General features: G+C 42.1%; 1 protein-coding gene across 1 annotated transcript; it reads right to left on the reverse strand.

Annotated features, from left to right (window-relative positions):
- Positions 1 to 2,521: 2,521 nt before the first annotated feature.
- On the reverse strand, positions 2,522 to 14,681 carry LOC106837757 (tripartite motif-containing protein 75-like). Its single transcript, XM_070506528.1, has 3 exons — positions 14,591 to 14,681; positions 14,204 to 14,444; positions 2,522 to 3,938 (listed from the first exon to the last, which is right to left on the reverse strand). Exons 1-3 carry the CDS (start codon positions 14,679 to 14,681, stop codon positions 2,522 to 2,524), a joined length of 1,749 nt encoding a protein of 582 aa, XP_070362629.1.
- Between the last annotated feature and the right edge of the window lie 7,202 nt (positions 14,682 to 21,883).

The following is a 21,883-nucleotide window of genomic DNA, read 5'->3' on the forward strand; positions in this document are numbered from 1 at the left end:
TCCCTTGTCTGAGTAGACACGGTATTTGAGAAGATCCTTTTAAGTCTGATGTCAAAGGCTGTACTGCTTATATTCTCTTCCAGAAGTTTTATGGTTTCAGGTCTCACCTTCAAGTCTTTGGTCCATTTTGAGTCTACTTTTGTGCATGGGGAAAGATAATGGTCTACATTCATTCTTTTGCATGTGGCTGTCCAGTTTTCCCAGCAACATTTATTGAAGAGGCTTTCCTTTCTCCATTGTATGTTCTTGGCTCCTTTGTTAAAGATTAGCTGTCCATAGATGCATGGTTTTATTTCTGGGCTTTCAATTCTGTTCTATTGATGTGTGTGTCTGTTCTTGTACCAGTACCATGCTGTTTTGATTACTATAGATTTGTAATATATTTTGAAGTCAGGGAATGTTGTGGATTTTGAAAGTGTCAATAACCATTTCTTGACAGTGTCAAAGATAGAGATGACCTTGGTTTCCCAAGTAATTTTCAGGAAATTAACCAAAGTTGAGTGTTCAAATGAATCTCTAGAGGAGGATGTCATAATTGTAAATCATAATGGTACTCCTAGAGAAAGTTGGATGCAATAAAAATCTTGCCATCAAAGATGGTGTGCCAAGACAAAGCCATTGAGGCACCCAGGATTTCTGGGTAGAATGTATGAGATCCTTTTGGAGGTGAAGGAAAATTATGTCTGGAAGCTGTTGGGGCTGTTAAAATAAGCCCTAAACAGAACATATTGGCCAAATCTATAATAGACAGATATTTACCCATTGCTGATTGGATGGAATTAGTAATTATGACAACATTGGGCAGGACCACAGCTTAAGGTTGTAGTAATTCATTATGAGATGCCATCCATTCTTTTCAAGTTAAAGAACAGGCAAAATTTGGGTTAAACAGAGAAGCAGTGGGGATAATAACTCTACTCTGAATAGATCTTGCATAATGGGTTTCAATTCTTGAATGCCCTGTTGTAATTAACGATTAGTCATATTATCTATTTTAACTAGGGGTGGGGTCATCCATAAGGTCTCATTTTGTGAAGCCAATTTGTAAGTGCCAATGACTTGATTTTAATTAATTACTCACTGGGTCAGATCATCATGCCTTCTCTTGGACGTTTTAGGACAATGTGTGCTATGACCATGGAGAATTTAGGCAAGGCGACAGTTCTGATGATTAAGATGAGGCATACATCTTTGATGTCTGTTTTATTTCAGTAACATCACTAACATTATAGGGAGTACCATGTTTGAATTTAGTGGGATCCCACTAAGTCAGCATCTAGGTTATGGAGGCACAAAGGAGAACCTCATTTTTAAAAAAAAGATTTTATTTTACCTTTTTCGCCCCAAAGCCCCCGGTACGTAGTCATATATTTTTAGTTGTGTGTCCTTCTAGTTGTGGCATGTGGGATGCCACCTCAGCATGGCTTGATGAGTGGTGCTATGTCCATGCCCAGGATCCGAACCGGCGAGACCCTGGGCCACTGAAGCGGAGTGCGCAAACTTAACCACTTGGCCACCGGGCCAGCCCCCAAGAGTCTCATCGTTTTATCTTTTTTGTTCTATAGATAATTTAGTAAATTTTGGATTTCCAATTAGGTCAAATTGTGGATCTCTCTTCTAGTTCTTTGCTTCCTCCTCCTGAATCCAGTTTCCTTCCTTCCTACCTTCCTCCCCCACTCCCTTTCTTCCTTCCTCCCTTCTTCCCTCCCTGCCTGCCTCCTCACCTCCATTCCTCTCTTCCTCCCTTCCTTCCTTTGTCTTAGAGACTATTCTTGGAGGGGACCCCATTAAAGGTGGGCTGATTTGCAAGTAAGAGCATAAATGCTGAAAGTGTACACTTGCCTTGGTCAGCAGAGCCAAAGAAAGAGGAGAAAGTCCCTGAAGATGGTAGTCAACATCTCCATGAGCCTGCTCAGAATGTCAAGTGTTAAGACCAGGTTGTAAGGCCAGGCTGGATCACCACTCAAAATTTGGTTCAGTGTCAGGACGGCTGATGCCACACACACCAGAAGGATATGAAAATGTTTATTGCTCATATAATGAGGTTTATGGGGAAAGCAGGGTGGTTACCCAAGAAGGTCCAAAATGACTTGAGGGCCCAGGGAGAGGAGACTAGCCTGAAGTGTTTATGGTGGTTACTGGGTGGGGCTGTTGGGAAGGTCTGGCACGACTAGGGTCTTGTTTGGTTTGAACTTCTCACCTGCACCAAAGGCTGGAGCACCCATCCTTTCTCATCAGCTTTTCCCAGGTGTGGGGAAAAAGAGAAGAGAGAAGCGTGAGTCCTGAAAGTCTGGATGGAGATGCCATCTCTATCTTTGAAGGTGTTTCCCATAAAAACATCCTTGAAAATATAGTGTGGAGCAGTGAGTGCCTTACTCCTGACACATGCAGAAACATTACTCATGTGCTCAAGTCATAGAAGTGATTTTTAAAAATTTTTGGTGCTAGATTCACTGACAGTTGTACAATATTCTACCTACTGTACATAAACTACAGGAAGAAAATGAAGCAGAGTCACTGTTCATCCTTCATAATCTCTCACTGCACAGACCATCAGAGGTTTAGAGTCACGTCCGATACAGAAGTAAGGCTTTAGCACTTCAGAAAATGTATCCGTGAAAGAATGGATGTGAGACCTGTCATTCAAACTGTAAAATGAAATGTTACCCAACTCACAGTCCAGATAAATGCCAACCCCACTGGGCTTTTCCTTCAGCACAAGAGGGACAGGAACAGCGCCTTGTGCCACATAGTCACCATTCTGCAGCTGAATTGTCCAGCATCTGCTGTGTCCTGAAGGGGGCCGCTTTCCCTTTCTGGAAAGGGAATCTGTACAAACCCCCACGGCCCACGCAGGCTTGTCATCCACCTGGACCTCCCAGTAATGTCGGCCACAGTCGAACCCTTCCGAACCCAGGGCGACTGGATCCACTGTAAATCTCTTTGGATTGCGAGGAACTCTTTGCTTTTTCCTCACAAATGTCACAGCCTTTTTGTCCTCAGAGACAAGCAGATTAGGATGTGCTGTTTCAGGATCCAGAGTAACTTCTTCTTTAAATTTCTGAATAATTTTCCGCAGAGCCGAATACTGCGGAGGGAGGCTGCACCCCTCTTTCCTTAACTGGATCGAGTAGGGAGCTGGGGGGTCCAGGCGCTCGCACCTGTGGAGGATGCTCCTGATGTCGGTCAGCAGTCTCACCTCGGACATCGCGCACCTCTCTGCCACCTCCTTCAGTAGGCCTCTGAGGGTGGAAATGTGGTCTGAACATGCGGTAATGTTTGCACTGAGTTTCCGGTGAATGTCCCTCTCTTCCTCAGCCAGCCTTGCCAGAACCGCCTCTTGCTCACGTGCTATAGAGCGGTTCAGGTGCTCAAACTCAGAGGCTAATTTCCATCTCTGATTTTGCACCTTCTCTCTCAGTTCCAAGGGCTTTTTGCTTTGAATGCTTATTAATTTCTGAACATCTGCCACCTGCTTCTTCAGGGGCTCGATGTAACTGCTGAGTCTCTGCCTGTGATGAGAGGCGGCCTCCTCCAGGGGCCTCACCTGGTGGCCCTGGTGGTCAGGGGGCTGAGTGCACAGGGCACACAACACCTCCAGGTCCTCCTCACAGAAGAGGGTCAGGAGCTGGTTGTGCTTCTCGCACAAGCGCCTCTCTTCCTGCCTCTTCTTCTTGCTCCTGGTGATGTGGAGGAGCTTGGCGACGTCGATCATCCTTCCCAGCTGGGCGTTGCTCCTGAAGTGCCTCTGTTGGCACGGGTGACGGCAGACGGGGCAAAGGAACATGTCCCAGCGGTCTTCCCAGGACTGTTGGATGCAAGATCGACAGAAGTTGTGGCCACATTCGATGGTGACTGGGTCTCTCAGATAATCCAGACAGATGGGACAGTTGGCTTCTGCCTGGAGTCCTGCCAGGGCTGCTTCGACCGCCACTGCGCTGTGAATGAAGGACTGGACCGAGGTGGGTTTTCTTCAGGAGGTTGGGCTCTGCAGCATTTCTCCATGGAACAGACACACCCTCAGATCTCACCGTGCTTCCTGTCCTGAATGTCTTGTTCCTGTGAGGCCACTGGCCTCAGGTGCACAGGTAGGTGTCCAGAGGAGCTCCTTGATCACAGAGTAGTTGAATCCGAGCTCAGCACTGGTCTTGGTCAGAAAGCAGACATGACCCTAAAGGGCCTATTCTTTCCTGAGGATGAGAAAATACTGTTTCATGTAAACAAGGCTACCATTCCTCTTGTGGCCCTGCTCACTGCCATGTTTGAGGGAAAACCAATTCTTCTCTCCACCCCCGGGATTCCACCTATACCCATAACTATGGAGGGGCACCATGGGACTATGGAAAGATACGGGCACCGGGACTTGAGAGCCTGGCCCTGGGTGAGATTCCCCCTCAGTCATCTACTATCAGGGGCACCTAGGGAAAGTTGCATAACATCCTCGTCTCTAAGAGAATTAGGTAAATGAGCATAAAAATTACAACCTCAATCATTTTAATCTTGTCAAAAATCTGATAAAATAATATTCAATTAAAGATACTTTGGCTTAAGCCCCACAGATATTTCTTAAAGCACAGCACTGAATTCATAATATATCAAAATACTTTTCACTTAAGCTTCTCAACTGCAGGGTATATCCAGTTATGTACATAAGCGGATGGGATTTGGACTAAATGAGATTTACTCTGAGGACCCTGCCAAGTTGGAAAACTGTGATTTTCACATGATGCACAGAATGAAACGGGAGATCAGGAATTCAATGTGAGCTGAAGCTGAGAAACACACACACATGGATACAACTACCCACTGAAATCAATGGTGAGCTACCAACTGGAGACGATTGGTGGGGACAAGATCCCAAGAGGAGGGCATGGAATTTTCCCTTATAAACAGTTACTGATTCCAAAATTGAGACTGAGAGGCAAACTCTCAGGATGAAGGGAACACACTTGGAGTTCAGAGCACCTCATAGAGAATGTGTCCTGGTAAAATACTCCAAAGTTTAAATTGGGTTCAGTGAAGTGCTACGTACTAGAAGAATCATGAATGGACTACCCCTTAAAGAGTCCATTGATTTAATCAGCTCAAACCCTGATAGTTTAAGACAATCTCTGTCTGATTGCTAGAGACCCCAAAATGAGTTTCAAAGTGTTAAGATATAAAGTCTTGGTGATGTGCTGTCTCAGGAACATTCACACACAGCTGGTAAGAATGTAAGTTGGTACAACCACTTTTCATATTTTGCAAAAATGCATACATATTTATTTATTATTTTGTGCGTGTGTGTGAGGAAGATTGACCCTGAGCTAACATCTGTGCCAACCTTCCTCTATTTTGTGTGAGATGCCACCACCGTGTGGCTTGATGAGCGGTGCTAGGTCCGCACCCAGGGTCTGAAACTGTGAACCCCAGGCCTCTGAAGCAGAGGGCACGAACTTAACCACTATGCCACCAGGCCAGCTCCTAATGCACACATATTTAAAATAGCTTATCAAGTACAATAGTGTGAATTCCTGGGTGGGAGAGAATGGGAGTAGAGAATGAGGATAAAGGGGGAAACTAAAAGTTAAGAGATTAGCCTTGCATGAATAATGACAATATACAATGAACTGCTAAGGTCCTCAAAATGACCAAACAACAATGAAACAAGCAAGAAAATTCAATGAGTCTGAATAACTTCCCTCTGAGTAGCAAAAAACCACAGAAATAATACACTATACATGCTGAGTGGTAAGTCAATTTGTTAACCTAATATCTTTTGAAAAAATTATTAATTAAGCTCAAAATGAACAATGCATATTTTAAAAGATCTAATGATACAGAAACGTATAGGATCAAGTTTTCCTCTAACTTATCCCTCCCTGACTCCACTAACCCACTAACCCATCCCTTAAACACAATTGCATCACCTTCCCAATGTTAGTTCCTGTAACCTTTCCATGTATGTTTCTGAATCATTTTTTATTTTATATATTTAGAGACACATGTAACTCTTTTCGAAATTTTATATATATGTATAAATGCAATGGATTCATCCTATACATATTATTTCATAGCTTGCTTTTTTTACAATTTAAATTAGTTTTGTGCTTTTTAATTTTCACTTTTTTAAATTGAGATATAATTGGCATATAACATTGTATTAGTTTTAGCATACAACATAATGATTTGATATATGTATATATTGTGAAATGATTACCACAATAAGTTTGGCTAACAATTCATCAGTACACAGTTATAAATTTTTTGTGTGTGATGAGAACTTTTAAGATCTATTCTCTTAGCAACTTTCAAATATACAATACAATGTTGTTAGCTATAGTCTCTATGTTGTACATTACATCCCCAGCATTTGTTTATCCTATAACTGGAAGTTTGTACCTGTTGACTACCTTCACCCATTTCATCTATCCCACTACCCACCTGCCTCTGACAACCACTAATCTGTTTTCTATATCTATGAGTTTGATTTTTTTTAATTTAGTTTTTTTAAATTAGATTCCACATATGAGTGAGATCATACAGTGTTTGTCTTTCTCTGTCTGACTTATTTCACTTAGTGTAATTCAAAACCTCAAGAACCATCATGTCTCAAATAGCAGGATCTCCTTTTTTATGGCTGAATAATATTCCATTGAATATATACACATCACATTTTCTTTATCCATTCATCCATTGATGGATACTTAGGCATTTCCATATCTTGTCTATTGTAATAATGCTGCAGTGAACATATGGGTGCAGGTATCTCTTCAAGTTAGCACTTTTGTTTTCTTCAGATAAATATCCAGCAGTGCAATTGCTAGATCATATGGTAGTTCTATTTTAATTTGGAGGGGACCCTCCATACTGTTTTCCATAGTGGCTGCACCACTTTACATTCCTACCACTGTGGACAAGTGTTCCCTATTCTTCACATCCTCACCAACACTAATTTCTTGTCTTTCTGATAATAGCCGTTCTAACAGGTGTGAGGTGATATGTCACTGTGGTTTTGATTTGCATTTCCCTGATGATTAGTGATGTTGAACACCTTTTCATGTACCTGTTGGCCATTTGGATGTCTTCTTTGGAAAAATGTCTATTCAATTCCTCTGCCCATTTTTAAATCAGATTGGTTTTTTCCTATTGAGTTGTATGAGTTCTTTATATATTTTATTTCTGAACTCCTTATCGGATATATGATTTCCAAATATTTTCTCCTGTTCGGCAGGTTGCCTTTTGATTTTGTTGATGGTTTCCTTTGCTGTGCAGAAGCTTTTTCAGTTTGATGTAGTCCCACTTGTTTATTTTTGCTTTTATTTTACCCTTTTTAAAGTGTTACAATATTATGCATGCTTTCTTATGATATTCATGCATAATTGGCACAGCTAAAAACGATTTCACTGCAATTTTCTAAATAGTTTCCCATATTGCACATCAATAGAATATTCAAAAGTATAACCAAGAAATGGAAAATCATCACTTTTAGGTACTATGGAAACCAAGCTGTTTCTTATCATTAAAACAGAAATCTGAATATGCACACAAAAGAAATAAGATGCTTTGCATGTTGTTTTGGAAAAAGATATCTAGCAATGTGCAGATATTATATATTCCACAATGCTAATTCCTAGTATCATAACTGTCCTTTACAATTGTCCTTAAAGACAGAATATTTCCCATGTTAAAGGAAAGAGTGGGATTTTTTTCACTCCTTAAAATCTTTTCATCTTGCATGATTTCGACCCACAGAAATGTTATAAGAAGAGTATAGTGCACATAGGGTACTCTTCATCTAGAATCACTTGTTTTTATTTTGCCTCATTTCTTTATCTCTCTCTGCTAATACATAGCTTTATTTTTCTCTTCTGAACCATTTGAGAGGATAAATGCTAGAATAGATATCCCATAAGAATAAGGGCTTGCAGCTCAACAACAAAAAAATCAAACAACCTGATCAAAAAATGGGCAGGGGACATGAACAGTCATTTCTCCAAAGAAAATATATGGATGGCCAATAGACACATGAAAACATGCTCATCATCACTAATCCTCAGGGAAATGCAAATAAAAACTACACTAATATATCACCTTACACCTGTTAGAATGGCAAAAATATCCAAAACCAAGAGTGACAAATGTTAGAGAGGTTGTGGAGAAAAAGGAACCCTCATACACTGTTGGTGGGAATGCAAACTGGTGCAGCCACTATGGAAAACAGTATGGAGATTTCTCAAAAAGTTAAAAATAGAAATACCTTATGACCCTGCCATCCCACTACTGGGTATCTATCCTAAGAACCTGAAGTCAGCAATTCCAAAAGTCCCATGCATTCCTATGTTCATCGCAGCATTATTCACAATAGCCAAGACATGGAACCAACCTAAGTGCCCAGCAACTGATGATTGGATAAAGAAGATAATGGTATATATATACAATGGAATACTACTCAGTTATAAAAAAGGACAAAGTCGTCCCATTCACAACAACATGGATGGACCTTGAGGGTATTATGTTAAGTGAAATAAGACAGACAGAGAAAGATGAACTCTGTATGACTCCACTCATAGGTGGAAGTTAACATATAGACAAAGAGAACTGATCAGTGGTTACCAGGGGAAAGGGGGGGTGGGGGAGGGCACAAAGGGTGAAGTGGTGTACATACAACATGACTAACAATAATGTACAACTGAAATTTCACAAGGTTGTTAACTATCATAATCTTAATAATAAAAAAAAAAGAATAAGGGCTTGCTCCTGCATAACCACAATGCAGTTACCACATCAGGATATTTAGCATTGGTACAATACTGTTATGTTATCATGAATGTAGAGACCTATTCAAATTTCCCCAGTTATCCCGGTAATGCCCTTTATAGATTTCTTTTCCTGATCTAAGATCCAATCAAGGATCTCAAACTACTATTAGTTGCTCTGTCTTTTTAGTCTCCTTTAATCTAGAAGAGTCCTCAGCCTCACTTTATTTTTCCTAAAGTCGACATTTTTGAAGAGTCTAAGCTACTTGTTATGCAAACTTCCCATGATAGGGATTGTCTGATTATTTCCTTTTTCGATTCAGGTTAAGCATTTTAGGAAGGAATACTGTATGTGTGATGTCACATCCTCCTCAGTGCATCACATGGGGTTTACATATTGTTCCTAAGAAGCATGTTTTTTTATTGGATCATAAATACCATTTTTTTTGTCACATAGGACACATTCTCCTTTGCACAAATTAAGGTCTACATTGGAGATGGGTGGTGGCATTGATCGACAGAGAAGTGATGATTTTACTATTTCTTTGTTGTAATGACAGCTGAGAGCTGAGTCAACCCTCATAGGAAAGAAGAGAGAATGTTGGCCATCTAAGGGCACCAAGAAGACAAAGTTAATTAGCAAGGTGTGCAATGGGCCATGGTTTTGACCTATGAGATTTTTTATTCTTGAATTAATTAATTAGTTAATTAAAACCACAAATATTTATTGAGCACCTATTAATAACCAGGCACCATTATAGGAGCTGAAACACAGGAATGAACAATAGTCATTCCCCACACCTCCTTGGCGCCAAGCCATTCACACTCCGTTCTGCCTCAGGGTTTTTCAAATTATTGTCCCTCTAACACATAAAAAATATTTCTTGATTTGCCTCCAACCTTCTCTGCTACTTCAGAAAATTACTTATCTCCTAGCATTTGCCCAACTGCAAATGCAGAAATTCTTGGAAGCATCTTTGAATTCTCTCATTCCTTAACCTCAACAGCAAGTCCTGAGGGCATTACTTTGAAATTATGTCCCTGCATTCCCACACCCATTCCCTAAGGGGCTGTCTCTTTCTCTAAAGCTACAGAATTATAATCAGAAAAGTCCCTGTTGGCGTGAGTCCTGGCAAGCAGAAAACTGGTATAGAATCACAGCTGATTCCTGTTAATCTCATTGTCAAGAACAGTCAATAAACAAAGAGAAGTAAATAAAGACTGAATGGTATTCAAGTGACTTTACTGCTAGATCTCTTATGAAATTACTGAAAACAGTGTCAACTGAGTGATAAGGTCCCAGGTGTCAGATTGATTTTAGTTAAAGTGTGAAGAGGAGGCAAAGATATCAATTCTTTAAATCACCTATTCTAGGAGATTCAATCAATGTGGAACAATTGTCTCTTAAAGTCAATTTCGTCAGGATGCTGTGTTCCCCTACAGTGTAATTCTGTATTCTAATCCATATTACAGACAATGGGATTAGCCAGCCCAACAGCAAGCCCATGACAAGTAAGTTTAGTCTTTGAGAATACACATATTGTCATAAGGAGAATTTTGGCAGGAACATGAAGTTAAAGGGCCTTTGGTGAGGGCTCAGAAGATAAGGAATAGGTTATTTGAAACTGGAGGAAAGGTGATTCTTGCCATGTGGTGGGAGAACACGTAACTGAATTGTGTCCTCCCATTGTGTGGAAAGCAGAACTTGTAAGTGATGAACTTGGTTATTTAGCTGAGGACAGTATCCTCTGTGGCTGGAGACTTCACCCTCTGGGTCCCTATAGTTTGTACTTTATAGAATTACTGACAGTTAATATACCATGGTTAATTGAAATTGGAACCACTGGGGGACTTGGGTTAATTTAACTAACCATGGTAACTGAATTTTGTGCATGTCAGAATCATATAAAGTATGAACTCTGTGTGTGTGTGTGTGTGTGTGTGTCTGTATTTCTGGTCTGCCTCACCCCCACCACTGGTCTCCAGCATGTCACTCCAGTCATTTAAGTAGCTCCTAGGCTCCTTATCCAGAGAAGCCTTTCCCAATAAAGAGATTTTTTTGCTTTCATTCCATTGTGTTTAAATGATTTTTTTCAGATGAATCGCCAAAATTTCATAATAATGAGAATAGATACAAAGAATAGATTGGTGGTGATCAGAGGGGAAGGGGTGGGGGGAGGGGAAAAAGGGTAACGGGGTACACATGCACAGTGACAGATAACTAGATTTTTGGTGGTGGACACAAATATAGTTTATATAAAAGGCAAAATATAATGATGTAAACCTGAAATTTATATGTTATAAACAACGTTATCTCAATAAAAAAATTAATTTAAAAAAAATGAAAGAAAATTTCTTAAAATGTCCCCCAAATTATAACACTTTATAATTCTCCTAATGAAGAATGTCTTAAGGTTTATTTTACTAAAAGAAATTTCTCCTATGTGGGAGAAGTTATTAAACAACCGCCATCACATTGAGCCAAAATTATCAATTTCTAGCTGAATCTATTTATAGTTCTAATTGGAGAATTTTATTTCTGGCACTCACTATTAATGTAAATCTCACAAATATCTAGTTGGATTCGAGATTTGTGGTAAACAGTAGGGTTTGTGGGGTTTTTTTACCTCATATTACATATATCTTTACAGCCCCCTTGCGATTAGTGGGGCCTTGCAATTAGCTTTAGAGAATGGAGGAAGAGAAAATGTGTGTCACTTCCTGGTATTGGATTTTGAGGCTTGTGTGCCATTTTAATGCTCTTTTTTTCGAGTCGCAGTGACCCTGTGCTGAGATAGCACAGGACTGAGGGAGTGTCAGATTTCTGGGTGAGGTCATGGAGCAGTGCCTGCTGACCCTCCCTGCACTTTGCAAGAATAAGTACTAAAGGGTTTTGTCTTCCTAAAAAGCAACTGAGATTACCACAGCATACCATGCTACCCTGATCAATGTAGGGGTTACTCTTAACCTCAAAGAAATGCATTCTAGAAAGCTCTCCTGAGCACCTTTCTCACATTATAGAGATAAACAAAAATTACAGATATACAAAATAAAACTCTATTGCCAGAATTGTAAACAATACACAACAGGCTTCCAAATAGAAGCATTTTCTAAAATGCTGGCAGTTGAACATAATGTAATGCAACCCAGGTATGTGGTATTTTGAAGTTATGTATGGACATGGCTTTTAAAAATGCAAGACAAGGGGCTGGCCCCGTGGCCGAGTGGTTAAGTTCGTGCGCTCCGCTGCAGGCGGCCCAGTGTTTCGTTAGTTCGAATCCTGGGCGCGGACATGGCACTGCTCGTCAGACCACGCTGAGGCAGCGTCCCACATGCCACAACTAGAAGAACCCACAACGAAGAATACACAACTATGTACCGGGGGGCCTTGGGGAGAAAAATGAAAAAATAAAATCTTTAAAAAAAAAAAAAAAAAAAAAATGCAAGACAAAAGCAAAACAAATAGAATTCTGAAAAGAATTTGTATAAAAAAAGACGAAACGAAAAGTTGAATGTCATGCTTTTTGTACCCTAGAGTATTATAAATTGGCTGAAGTGTAACCCTGGCCGCTACTTCACAGGACAGGTCCGTATACTGGCAGGATTAGCCTCCACCAACCTTTCAAGTGTCCTACAGGTTAAGCCAAGTTGCCCACTTCTGTTGTGGTTAATCGTGGGACAGGTGTTCATTGCCCTTGCGGGAGGATCTGAGCCATCATCACCACGTCACTGGTCACATTCCTTTCATGTGTCCTTCCCTCCTCATCTCCTCCAAACCCCTGAACCACTGGTTTCTCCAATAGTAGTCTAAACACTTTCTGGTATTAAATGGGCTTCTCTGTCTCCAACATTAGAGAAGGTAAAAGGCCCTTTTCCTTAATACGTTAGAGAGCATGGAATTAACATCTAATAAATGTGAATTTCTAGAAATGGAGAATATATAGGAAAATTATAAATGCTGTGAGTGCATTTATGAAAATTTGAAAAGACAATATAAGAAAAGAAACTGTCATGTTTTGTATTTTATTTTGGAATTACAAAAGCCCTTGGCACTTGTTTCCTGCAGCATTTCTGTGAAATAGGCCAGCTCAGAAATATGTTATAGATAGTGAGACAGGGGGACAGACGATGACTGTGTCCTAAGTGTTAATAAACGAAATGCTGCACTATCTTTGCAATTTTCTGTGAATATGTGATTACTTTAAAAGTTAAAAAATACACACAAACAAAGCCCAAAACACCGTAATCCTTGAGATCAGATCATCCAACAACTGGTAATTATATAACATTCCAGGTAGCACTCATGAACAATATCAACATGCCAAGGTCTCCCAGGTCGTTCTTCATTCTGGGTTACTATACGGATTGTAAGAAGGTCTCAAGTAGGTCTGATGTAGAAATAAGCCCTATGTTTTTCTCTAAATGTATCAGTCTAAGTGTAGATATGAGAACTGTTATTCAAATTACAAAATGAAACCTCTTCCAATTCATAGCCCAGAAACATGCCGATCTGCCTGGATTTTTTTGTATCCAGTGCAAGACAGTGTAAGACCAGAGCTGGATTCGCCAGCACCCGTCTTTTGGGGATGGTGAAGTCACAGCATTTCTGGGAAAAGATCCCTCACAGATCCCTGCGGCCCATTCACTGCGGCCTCTTAGTTCCGCCTGCCGGTAATGCCTGCCAGAGAGCACCTCTGAAGACTCTGGATGGCTGGCAAAATGGAAAGCTGTTGAGATGTAAGGAAAGTTTGCTTTCATCTTTCCCAACGTCACATTTTTTCTGTCTTCTGAGATAAGATTGGGGTGCGTGGTTTCAATATCTAGCGTCAAATAGACCTTAAACAGGTTGATCATTTTCTGTAGCTTAAAATATTGTTCATAAGGCCCAATACATTTTTTCTTGAATTCATATGAAAAGAAGGCTGGGGTTTAGGTTTTCATATTTGCTGTAGATCCTTTCAACATCTGTGAGCACATCCAGGTCTGACTCACACACCTTTCTGCTGTTTCATCAGAAGCATTTTTAGTGTGGACGTATGCTCTCAGAATTTTACTTCGTCTTCATTCAGTTTTTCTTGAACAGCATTCTCTTCCATCTGTAATTTGAAAAGAATTATTCCTTTTCTTTTCTAAGGAAACTTTTTTTCCTTTTTTTAAAGATTGGCACCTGAGCTAACAACTGTTGTCAATCTTTTTTTTTTCTTTCTGCTTTTTCTCCCCAAATCCCCCCAGTACATAGTTGTATGTTTTAGCTATGGGTCCTTCTAGTTGTGGCACGTGAGACCCCGCCTCAGCGACCCGAACCAAAGCCCTGGGCTGCTGCAGCGGAGCACATGAACTTAACCACTTGGCCACGGGGCTGCCCCAGGAAACTCTTAAATTGTTTAAAATCAGAGTAGAATTCCCCCTGCTGAATCTTCATCTTTCCCCGCAATTCAAATGGTTTTGAAATGTGGATTTCTAACCTCTTCTCAGCATCCTCACCCTGCTCCCTCAGGGGCTCACTGTAGCTTTTGAGCCTCCTCCTGTGACTAGCGGCAGCTTGCTCAATGGGTGTCACCAGGTGATCCCGGTGATCAGAGGAGACCCTGCACTGGGGACACAACAGCTCCAGCTCCTCCTCGCAGAACAGGGCCAGAACCTGATTGTGCTTCTCGCACAGGGCGTCTCTTCCTGCCCTTTCCTCCTGCTCCTCGTGGTGGGCAGCTGCTTAACAATTTCAGTCAGGTGACGTAACTGGGAGTTCTTCAAGTTCCTGTCAGGACAGTGGTGGAGGCACACAGGACAGGGGAAGATGTCCTGTAGGTCTTCCCAGCGCTGGTGGATGCAGGACAGACAGAAGTTGTGCCCACAGTGAATGGTCACTGGGTCTCTCAGGTAATCGAGGCAGATAGGACAGCTGGCTTCTGCCTGGAGCTTGGCCAGGGAGACTGCAAAGGCCATTTTGTAGTCAGGGTTTCTATCATAGGATTCTCCCTTGGAAAGGTCTGGTTCTCCTAGAACTTGTGAAATGAGAAGCCAATGGCTCTCAGTGTTCACTCTCCTTCCTGGCAGACAGCACCCAGGAAGCCACAGCCCCTACAGGTACTTCTGCCTCATTCCCTTCCGTCCCAGAGGAAGGTTCCATAAGGAGCCACAGTACACACCAAACAGAGATGTCCCTGCACATTCTCCTCTGGTCTCATGCCCAGACAAATTGAAGGACAATTATGGAATCCAGCTGTTGGGACAGAGTCATAATCCACGTCACCAAGTCATTCCTGTGGGCAAGAAGTTACTCTTATCCGAAACTGAAGTTCAGTTGAGCACCAACGCTAGCCTTCTAGCACAGACTCTACTGTAACTAAAATGTTGATGAGGGGAAATTTCTCTTCACAGATGTATTCTGGCTAAGAAACAGAGTAGGAAGTAGAGAAGTATGTATTGACCTTATTTGGATTTTGTTTTAAAAGAATATATTGTAAAACCAAACCCTATCAACAGCAAAAGAAACAACCACAACTAAAAACAACCTAAATGGCCAAGAAATGGTGACTGGATCAAGAGATAGCGGTACATCCTCATAATGGAGTAGTATTTAGCAATAAAAAGGAATGAACTAATGAGCTCAAAATAATTATGATGAGTGAAAGGTGCCTCACCCTCCTCCGCCCTCCAAAAGAAAAGTATATATATAATATCTTGTACTATTTCATTTACATAAAATTTTAGAAAATGCAAACTAATCTATAGTAATAGAGTACAGGTGGGTGGTTGGCTGGGGATGGAGTGGGGAGGTTGTGTAGTGGACAGAAGCATTACTAAGGGGCACGAGCAAACATTGAGGTTGATGTATGTATTCATTATCTTGAATGTGGTGAGGGACTTATGGATGTATACATTTGTCAAACTTACCGAATTTTACACTATAAAAACCTGTAGTTAGTTTTATGTCAATTATACCTCAAGCAGCTTTGTTTTTTAAAAGGTAATGAACCCTTTCCTGTTTTGCACACATATTTGACCTTCAGTTAACTTCCCAGCTGTTCCTCCAGCAATCTCATAAGGTGGCCTGTCACCTGTGTTGCTAGGCAACATTGCGTATGGCAAAAATGACCCCTAATGGTAAATTGCATTTGGACTTGGAGGAACTAAAAATATGCCGTAAATACTTGATGGGGATACCATAGCTTTGGCCTTTGTTGAGTATGGTGACCTGGTAATTAGATATGTCCCTTAAAGGGACCATGGAAACTAGACATGAGGCTCTTCAGCTAGGGTGATTCCCCCACTTGTGGATCTGGTCTCCCTGAGCCTGATCTGTCACCTAGTGAGGGAGTGGAGTAAGGAGGAAGGACTCCCACAGAAGGATTTATTTCATGCTGACCTGCTGGCAAGCTTTGCTTCTTGTTCCATATCCTTCTAATATGATAATAAGTATGCCCTACAATATCTTATGAATCAAAACGTTTCATTAATCAAAATTGCCCGGTGCAACAAGAAAATCACGCAAATATGAGAGCTGACTGAATATGTGATTAAAATAAAGAATTGCAGTTAATTGTGTATTGTGTGTGTGAGAGAAGATGATGTAATTTTTTTAAAAAAAGACAGCCCCTATCCTTTAAAGATGCAAGCTCAAGCATGTACATATGAAGTGACATGTGTGGAATGTTATCTAGAATTTGCTTCAATATAATTAGGTGCAGAGGAAAGACGGTGTGGTATAGATGACAGAAGATGGTCCAAGAGTTGGTAATTATTGAAGCTAGACAATGGGTATGTGGGGATTCATTTTACTAATCATCTGTCTACTTTGAACATGTTTGAAACTTTCTGGTCAAACTCCTCCCTTGAGAATAAGTATGAAAGTGGATAGAATATGCAATGCAACTGATGGAAGGCATGGAAGAGCAAACAAGGCTGTCAGCACCTGAGAAGCCAAAGTCTTGGAGTGAAGAGAAGCCCTACATTGGCCTCCTTTTGTATGTCTTGTGGAACGGAGGCATTCTCCACATGGGGAGTACATTCCTATTTTCATCTATAGTGTGTATACACAGTATATAAAACATTTGCATCTGTGCATCCCCTCCCTATTCACCCACATATCTTGAGTCATTCCCCCTCCTCCTGCATCAATTTTGCTTCTCTATCAATAGTATACAAATGAGATGTCATTGCCCCCATCTCAAAAGAGAATCCTCTCTAGATCTAACACCTCCTGCCTGACTGCCACCTCATTTCAGTCTTCACAGCAAAACTCCTTGACAGAGTTTTCTCTACTGCCCATTTCTCTCTTCCCATTCTCTCCTGAACCCACTAGAAAGTGTTGTCATAGTCCCAATTTCATGAATACTTCTTTCCTTAAATTTATCAATGGTATCTAGTTAGCCAAATTCAGTGGTCATTTTCTGTCCTGAACACCCTTGATCTATCATTGGCATTTGGTATAGCTGATAACTCTCTTCTCCAGAGACACTTTCTTATCCTGGCTTTCCAACCACCAACTCAGGGTTTCCCCTTCCTTTCCGGCCATTTCTTTGAATCTCTTTCACTAGACATCCCAATCTCCACTACCTCTAAAGGATGCCACAACTAGGATTGTTGGATTTAGCAAACAAAACTGCAGGATAACCAGTTACATTTGAAATATTACATGGAACATACGTATCCTAAATGGTCCTTTGTTGTTTATCTGAAATTCAAATGTCAGTGGGCATCCTGTAGTCTATCAGGCATCCCTAGCCAGAACTCAGTCTTGGCCTTGTTATCTGTTTTATCTACATGGCTCCCTAGGTGAGCTCTTCTACGGTCAAGGTTTTGGATACAATTTGTATGCGGATAACTCCCAAATTTTATCTCCAGCTTGGAGTTCTTCCCTAAACTCTAGATCCATGTATCCGACCTCTACTTGACATTCCACTCATATGTCAAATAAGTGTCACCACCTGAATATGTTCGACACAGAGGTCCTGATAGCCCTGAGCAGTCCATCTCCTGCTGTCGTCCTGTCCATTTCTGCTAATGCTTACTCCATTTTAGCAGTTACTCAGGCTAAACATATTCATGCCATCCATGATTCTTCCTTTACTCTCACACTTCATGTCAGGATCATCAAGTCCTATAGGCTGTATTGTCAAAGTGAACCCAGAAATCAATTACTTCTCATCACTCCCACTGCCATCACCCTGCTCTGAGCCATCATCATTTCTTGCCTAGATGATTGCAATAACTTCCTAATGCTTCCCCTGCTTCTTCCACTTCTCTATTTTCCACACAGTAGCCAATGTTCCTGGTAAAATATAAATTAAGTATGTCATTCCTCCATTCTAAACCCTCCACTGGCTTTCCACTTGACTCAGGAAAGTAGCCCAAGTCCTTAGCATGACCTATGAGACTCAACATGTACTCCCCTGCTCAGTTTTCTGACTTCACCTCCTAATCTCTCTATCTCTGGTTCTCTCTGCTCCTGCACACTGACCACCTTGCTGTTTCCTGAAAACTCTTCATGCATTCTCATCAAATACTTAATTCACTGAATCTCAATAAACATTGAGATTCCACTATATGCTACCCATCTGAGAGAAGAAATGATTTCAAAAATAGTACTACTATTGCCTCCATTGTAGAGAAGGGAAAACAAGATTCCAGGAGGTTATAATTAGCTCAGGGTCTCCCAACATGATTAGAATACTGTAAAAAGTTTTTTAAAAAGATGTTTACATAATAATATATTTATATCTATAGCTATATTCAGGTAAAATATTTAGCAAAAACAAAAAAGAGCCCAAAGTAGGGGGTCACTCAGGAGCAGCTCACAGTAACCCCCTTCCCCAGCTCCCCTTCACTCCTAGTCCAGATCCAGCAGGGGACACAGAGATGTTGGGTCATGTCCACACCCACAGCTAGAGCACTCTCTCTCCTGCTGTCCCAGAGCTGCATCCCCTTCTGGATTAGACTAACGTATCCAACCTTCCAGCTAGGTGGTTTTTTAATGGTGAATCCAATCAACTCACCCTCCCAAACCACCCCCACTTGCCCCTGAAGCCTCCCAGCTTCCCCTGATTGAGTCGCTTCCTACATAGCAGGCTGTCGTAGCCCGCAAGGGCCCCCTTCCTAGACCGGACCCGGCGGAATGAGGCATTTCCATCTGAGTCTTTGGTTAAAGTCTGGAACCCGGCAACCCCAACTCGCAGGGTGGGGCCAGGTCAAGCCTGGCCTGACCCCATGAGCACACAGTGCGTGTGTGGCTCCTCTAGGGAGGAATCCCAGATCCAGGTGGTGAGCGTGGCGTGAGGCAGCTTCTTCGCACCCATGATCGGCGTTCCCTGTTTCACCGGTGACTCTAAGGACCTCTCCACAACACCCCGAGACCATGGTTAAGGGCCCTCGGCAAGTCACCACACTTCCAGCCCAGGCTGGCTGGCTGCCCCAGCTGGGGTTCTGGAGAGGCCCCCGCCCCTTCCCGAGTCCCCGTTCACCTATGACCCCAAGCACTCACCCGCCTGCCACACGTGCTTGGGTTGCGGCTCTGCTCTGGGTAGGAAGCAGCCCTTACATTCCTGCAGCCCGGGTGCTGCTGCCACGACCACCCACCCAGTATTAGGGGCCCCTCCCTTCCCTGCAGCGCAGACTTGCCTTCTCATCCAGGTCAGAAGACGCATCACACCCAACCTCGCGGCCACTGCTAGGGTCTGAACCGGCCCAGTTCCCCTTCAAAACCGGTAGGGGTTTTCCTTTCCTGGGGTCTTTTCGAGGGTCAGGGGAAGGAGGACGCCCTGGCAGGGCACGGAAAGGAAAGAGTAGAAGCCTACTTGTTTAGGGGGATGTATACACATTTTGGATTTGGGGGAGCACAGTGTGTAGTTTTCAAAACATCCTGATGTGTTAAGAGATCTTAGGTAACCTCAGACACAAACTACTCTTTTCAGTTGATAGCTAAGTGGTAACCGCTGCTGAATCTGACCTTCAGCCCTGTGCTTTGACTCCATCTTCTTAATGCCTGTCATCTCCTTATCAGCACCTTCATTTAGTTCTCCGTTCAACAAACTTTACTTGTGCAGTTAATAACTTAGTAGAATTCTAGAACCCAGAGACAATAGCCACTGTCCAGGCGTGGCATCTGGCCATCCAGGGAGAAGTGACATAAAAAAGGCATTGCCGTGTTTGCCCTGTTTCACCGTGGATGACCATCCGTTCAGGAGAGGAGATAAGGCTTTTCTTTCCGTCCAGAACACGTGTTTCGGTCCGCCAGACCTGGGCACTGAGTGTGTCTAGCGCCATCTGCTGTAAAACTTGTGAACAATCAAAATGACATTACATGGTTATAAAACTTCACACAGATGAAAAGTCACGCAGGAATATTCAGTCCTCTGGCGGCCACCGCAGCACGGGTCCAAGTTCATAGAGCTGTAATGTTTCCGGCTCTCGGTCCATCCTGGAAGTGCTCTGCGCACACGTAGGCAGAGGTCCATTCCTGATTCTAAACTGCAAACGAGAGGACACGCGTTCTATAACTTCCCCTTGCTCCTTCTGTTCACTTAACACATGGTCTTAGAAATTTTCCCATATCAGCACAAATATTTCGCTTTTTTGGGTCAACTTTGAGCAAAACCCTGAATGGAAAATGTTCTATTCGTGGTAGAAAAAGAATGTCTTTAAAGAACCAGCAGGATACTCTTTCCACCAGATCGGTGTTTCCTGCAGTATTTTTTACCATCTCATTTTCAAGTAAAAGCTACCGTTCACTGAGTCCTTTACTGTATCAGAGACGCTGTGCTCTATGCTTTACTCAAACCGCCCACAGAAACTTCAAATTCTGTATTGTAGAAAGAGTGCATAGGGACACTTCAAATGGCAACTGACTTGGGGCCACAGGGATAGAACATCCTTCTCTGTGCTCCACAGCAGCCTAGCTCTTTCAAAATGCTTAGAGCTCTGTACTTTTTATTACCCCTTGCCATGGCAATTCCCGTTTGAGAATACGCTCCCAAAAAATAGTCAAAGAAGAGGAAAGTTGTGATTTATAAGAAGATCTCCACGCAAGCAGTATTTATCAAATGGGAAGATGAGAAACAGCCATGAACAGGGGAAACAGAACGAGTTCAAGCTTCAGTGTGATCTCGGCTCTCTTATTTACTAACTAGGTGTCCAGGAAAGGTTATTTAATTCCTCTGAACGTCACTTTCATTTTTTGCAAAATTAATGTAAGACAAAAGCGACAGTGATCTTGTTAATAATAAAAGAGGATCAGTTGGGCCAGTGGTGTCTGCAAATGTCTCCGTGATAAAGCTCCCTTTCCCTTCATGAATAAAACTCCTTTGTGGAGGGGATACCCTGTTCCTGACAACATTTTCTCCAAGGGCCTTAACAACCAGTGGTGATTCTTGCTTGAATCAGCGGTCACATTGTGGGTAGCATATGGGCGTTCTCAGATTCTTCATCCTCTCTGCATTACTGGCATCTTCTCTAAAGAAGAGCTTTCCTTCCCAACTCCTTCTCCTGCCTCCTTAAAGTCACCCTTTGGACTCATGAATTGTTTTTTTATCCAGTGCATTCTAACCCATTACTTTTCTCATTGAGGATCAAAGTGTTCAACGTTTCACCAGATGAACCCCTTTACCTGACTCTGTGTCCTTATGACAAGTCCTCACTAGTCTTTGAGCCCCTTCCTGCTCTCTGACATATGGGGTCTCAGTCTCATCTTGTCTTTTCCTGATATCAGACCTAGAAACCTTTCTCCTTTTTCGAACCTTTCTCCATGACACCGTGACTCCTTTGATTGGTGAAGGATATTTAAAAATCAAGATCTGGGAGAAGAAACCCTTTTAAATGCTTGATACACATGTTAAGAACTATGAAGGATCTGAGATTTTACCTTATTTTTGAGCTAACAAGTTAGCCTGTCCCTGTTTCATGGATGCTGGCAGGAGACAGGATCATTGTGGATCAGACACAAAGTACTTTCTTACTCATGGCACAGCAGGCAGCATGAGCTTTATGTTAACATCCACTCCCCAAGTCCCCCATCCCGTGGGGTGGGCCTAGATGGATGCTGTGCACACAGTGGGTTTGCATCGCAGTCCAGGAGCCTCCACTTCAGGATATCTCAATCTTCCCTAACGGGCTCCAAGCACACTTGCCCAATCTTCTCCTCACAGGGAGGC

The sequence above is a fragment of the Equus asinus genome, chromosome 3 (assembly GCF_041296235.1).
Source record: "Equus asinus isolate D_3611 breed Donkey chromosome 3, EquAss-T2T_v2, whole genome shotgun sequence".
Taxonomy (NCBI): domain Eukaryota; kingdom Metazoa; phylum Chordata; class Mammalia; order Perissodactyla; family Equidae; genus Equus; species Equus asinus.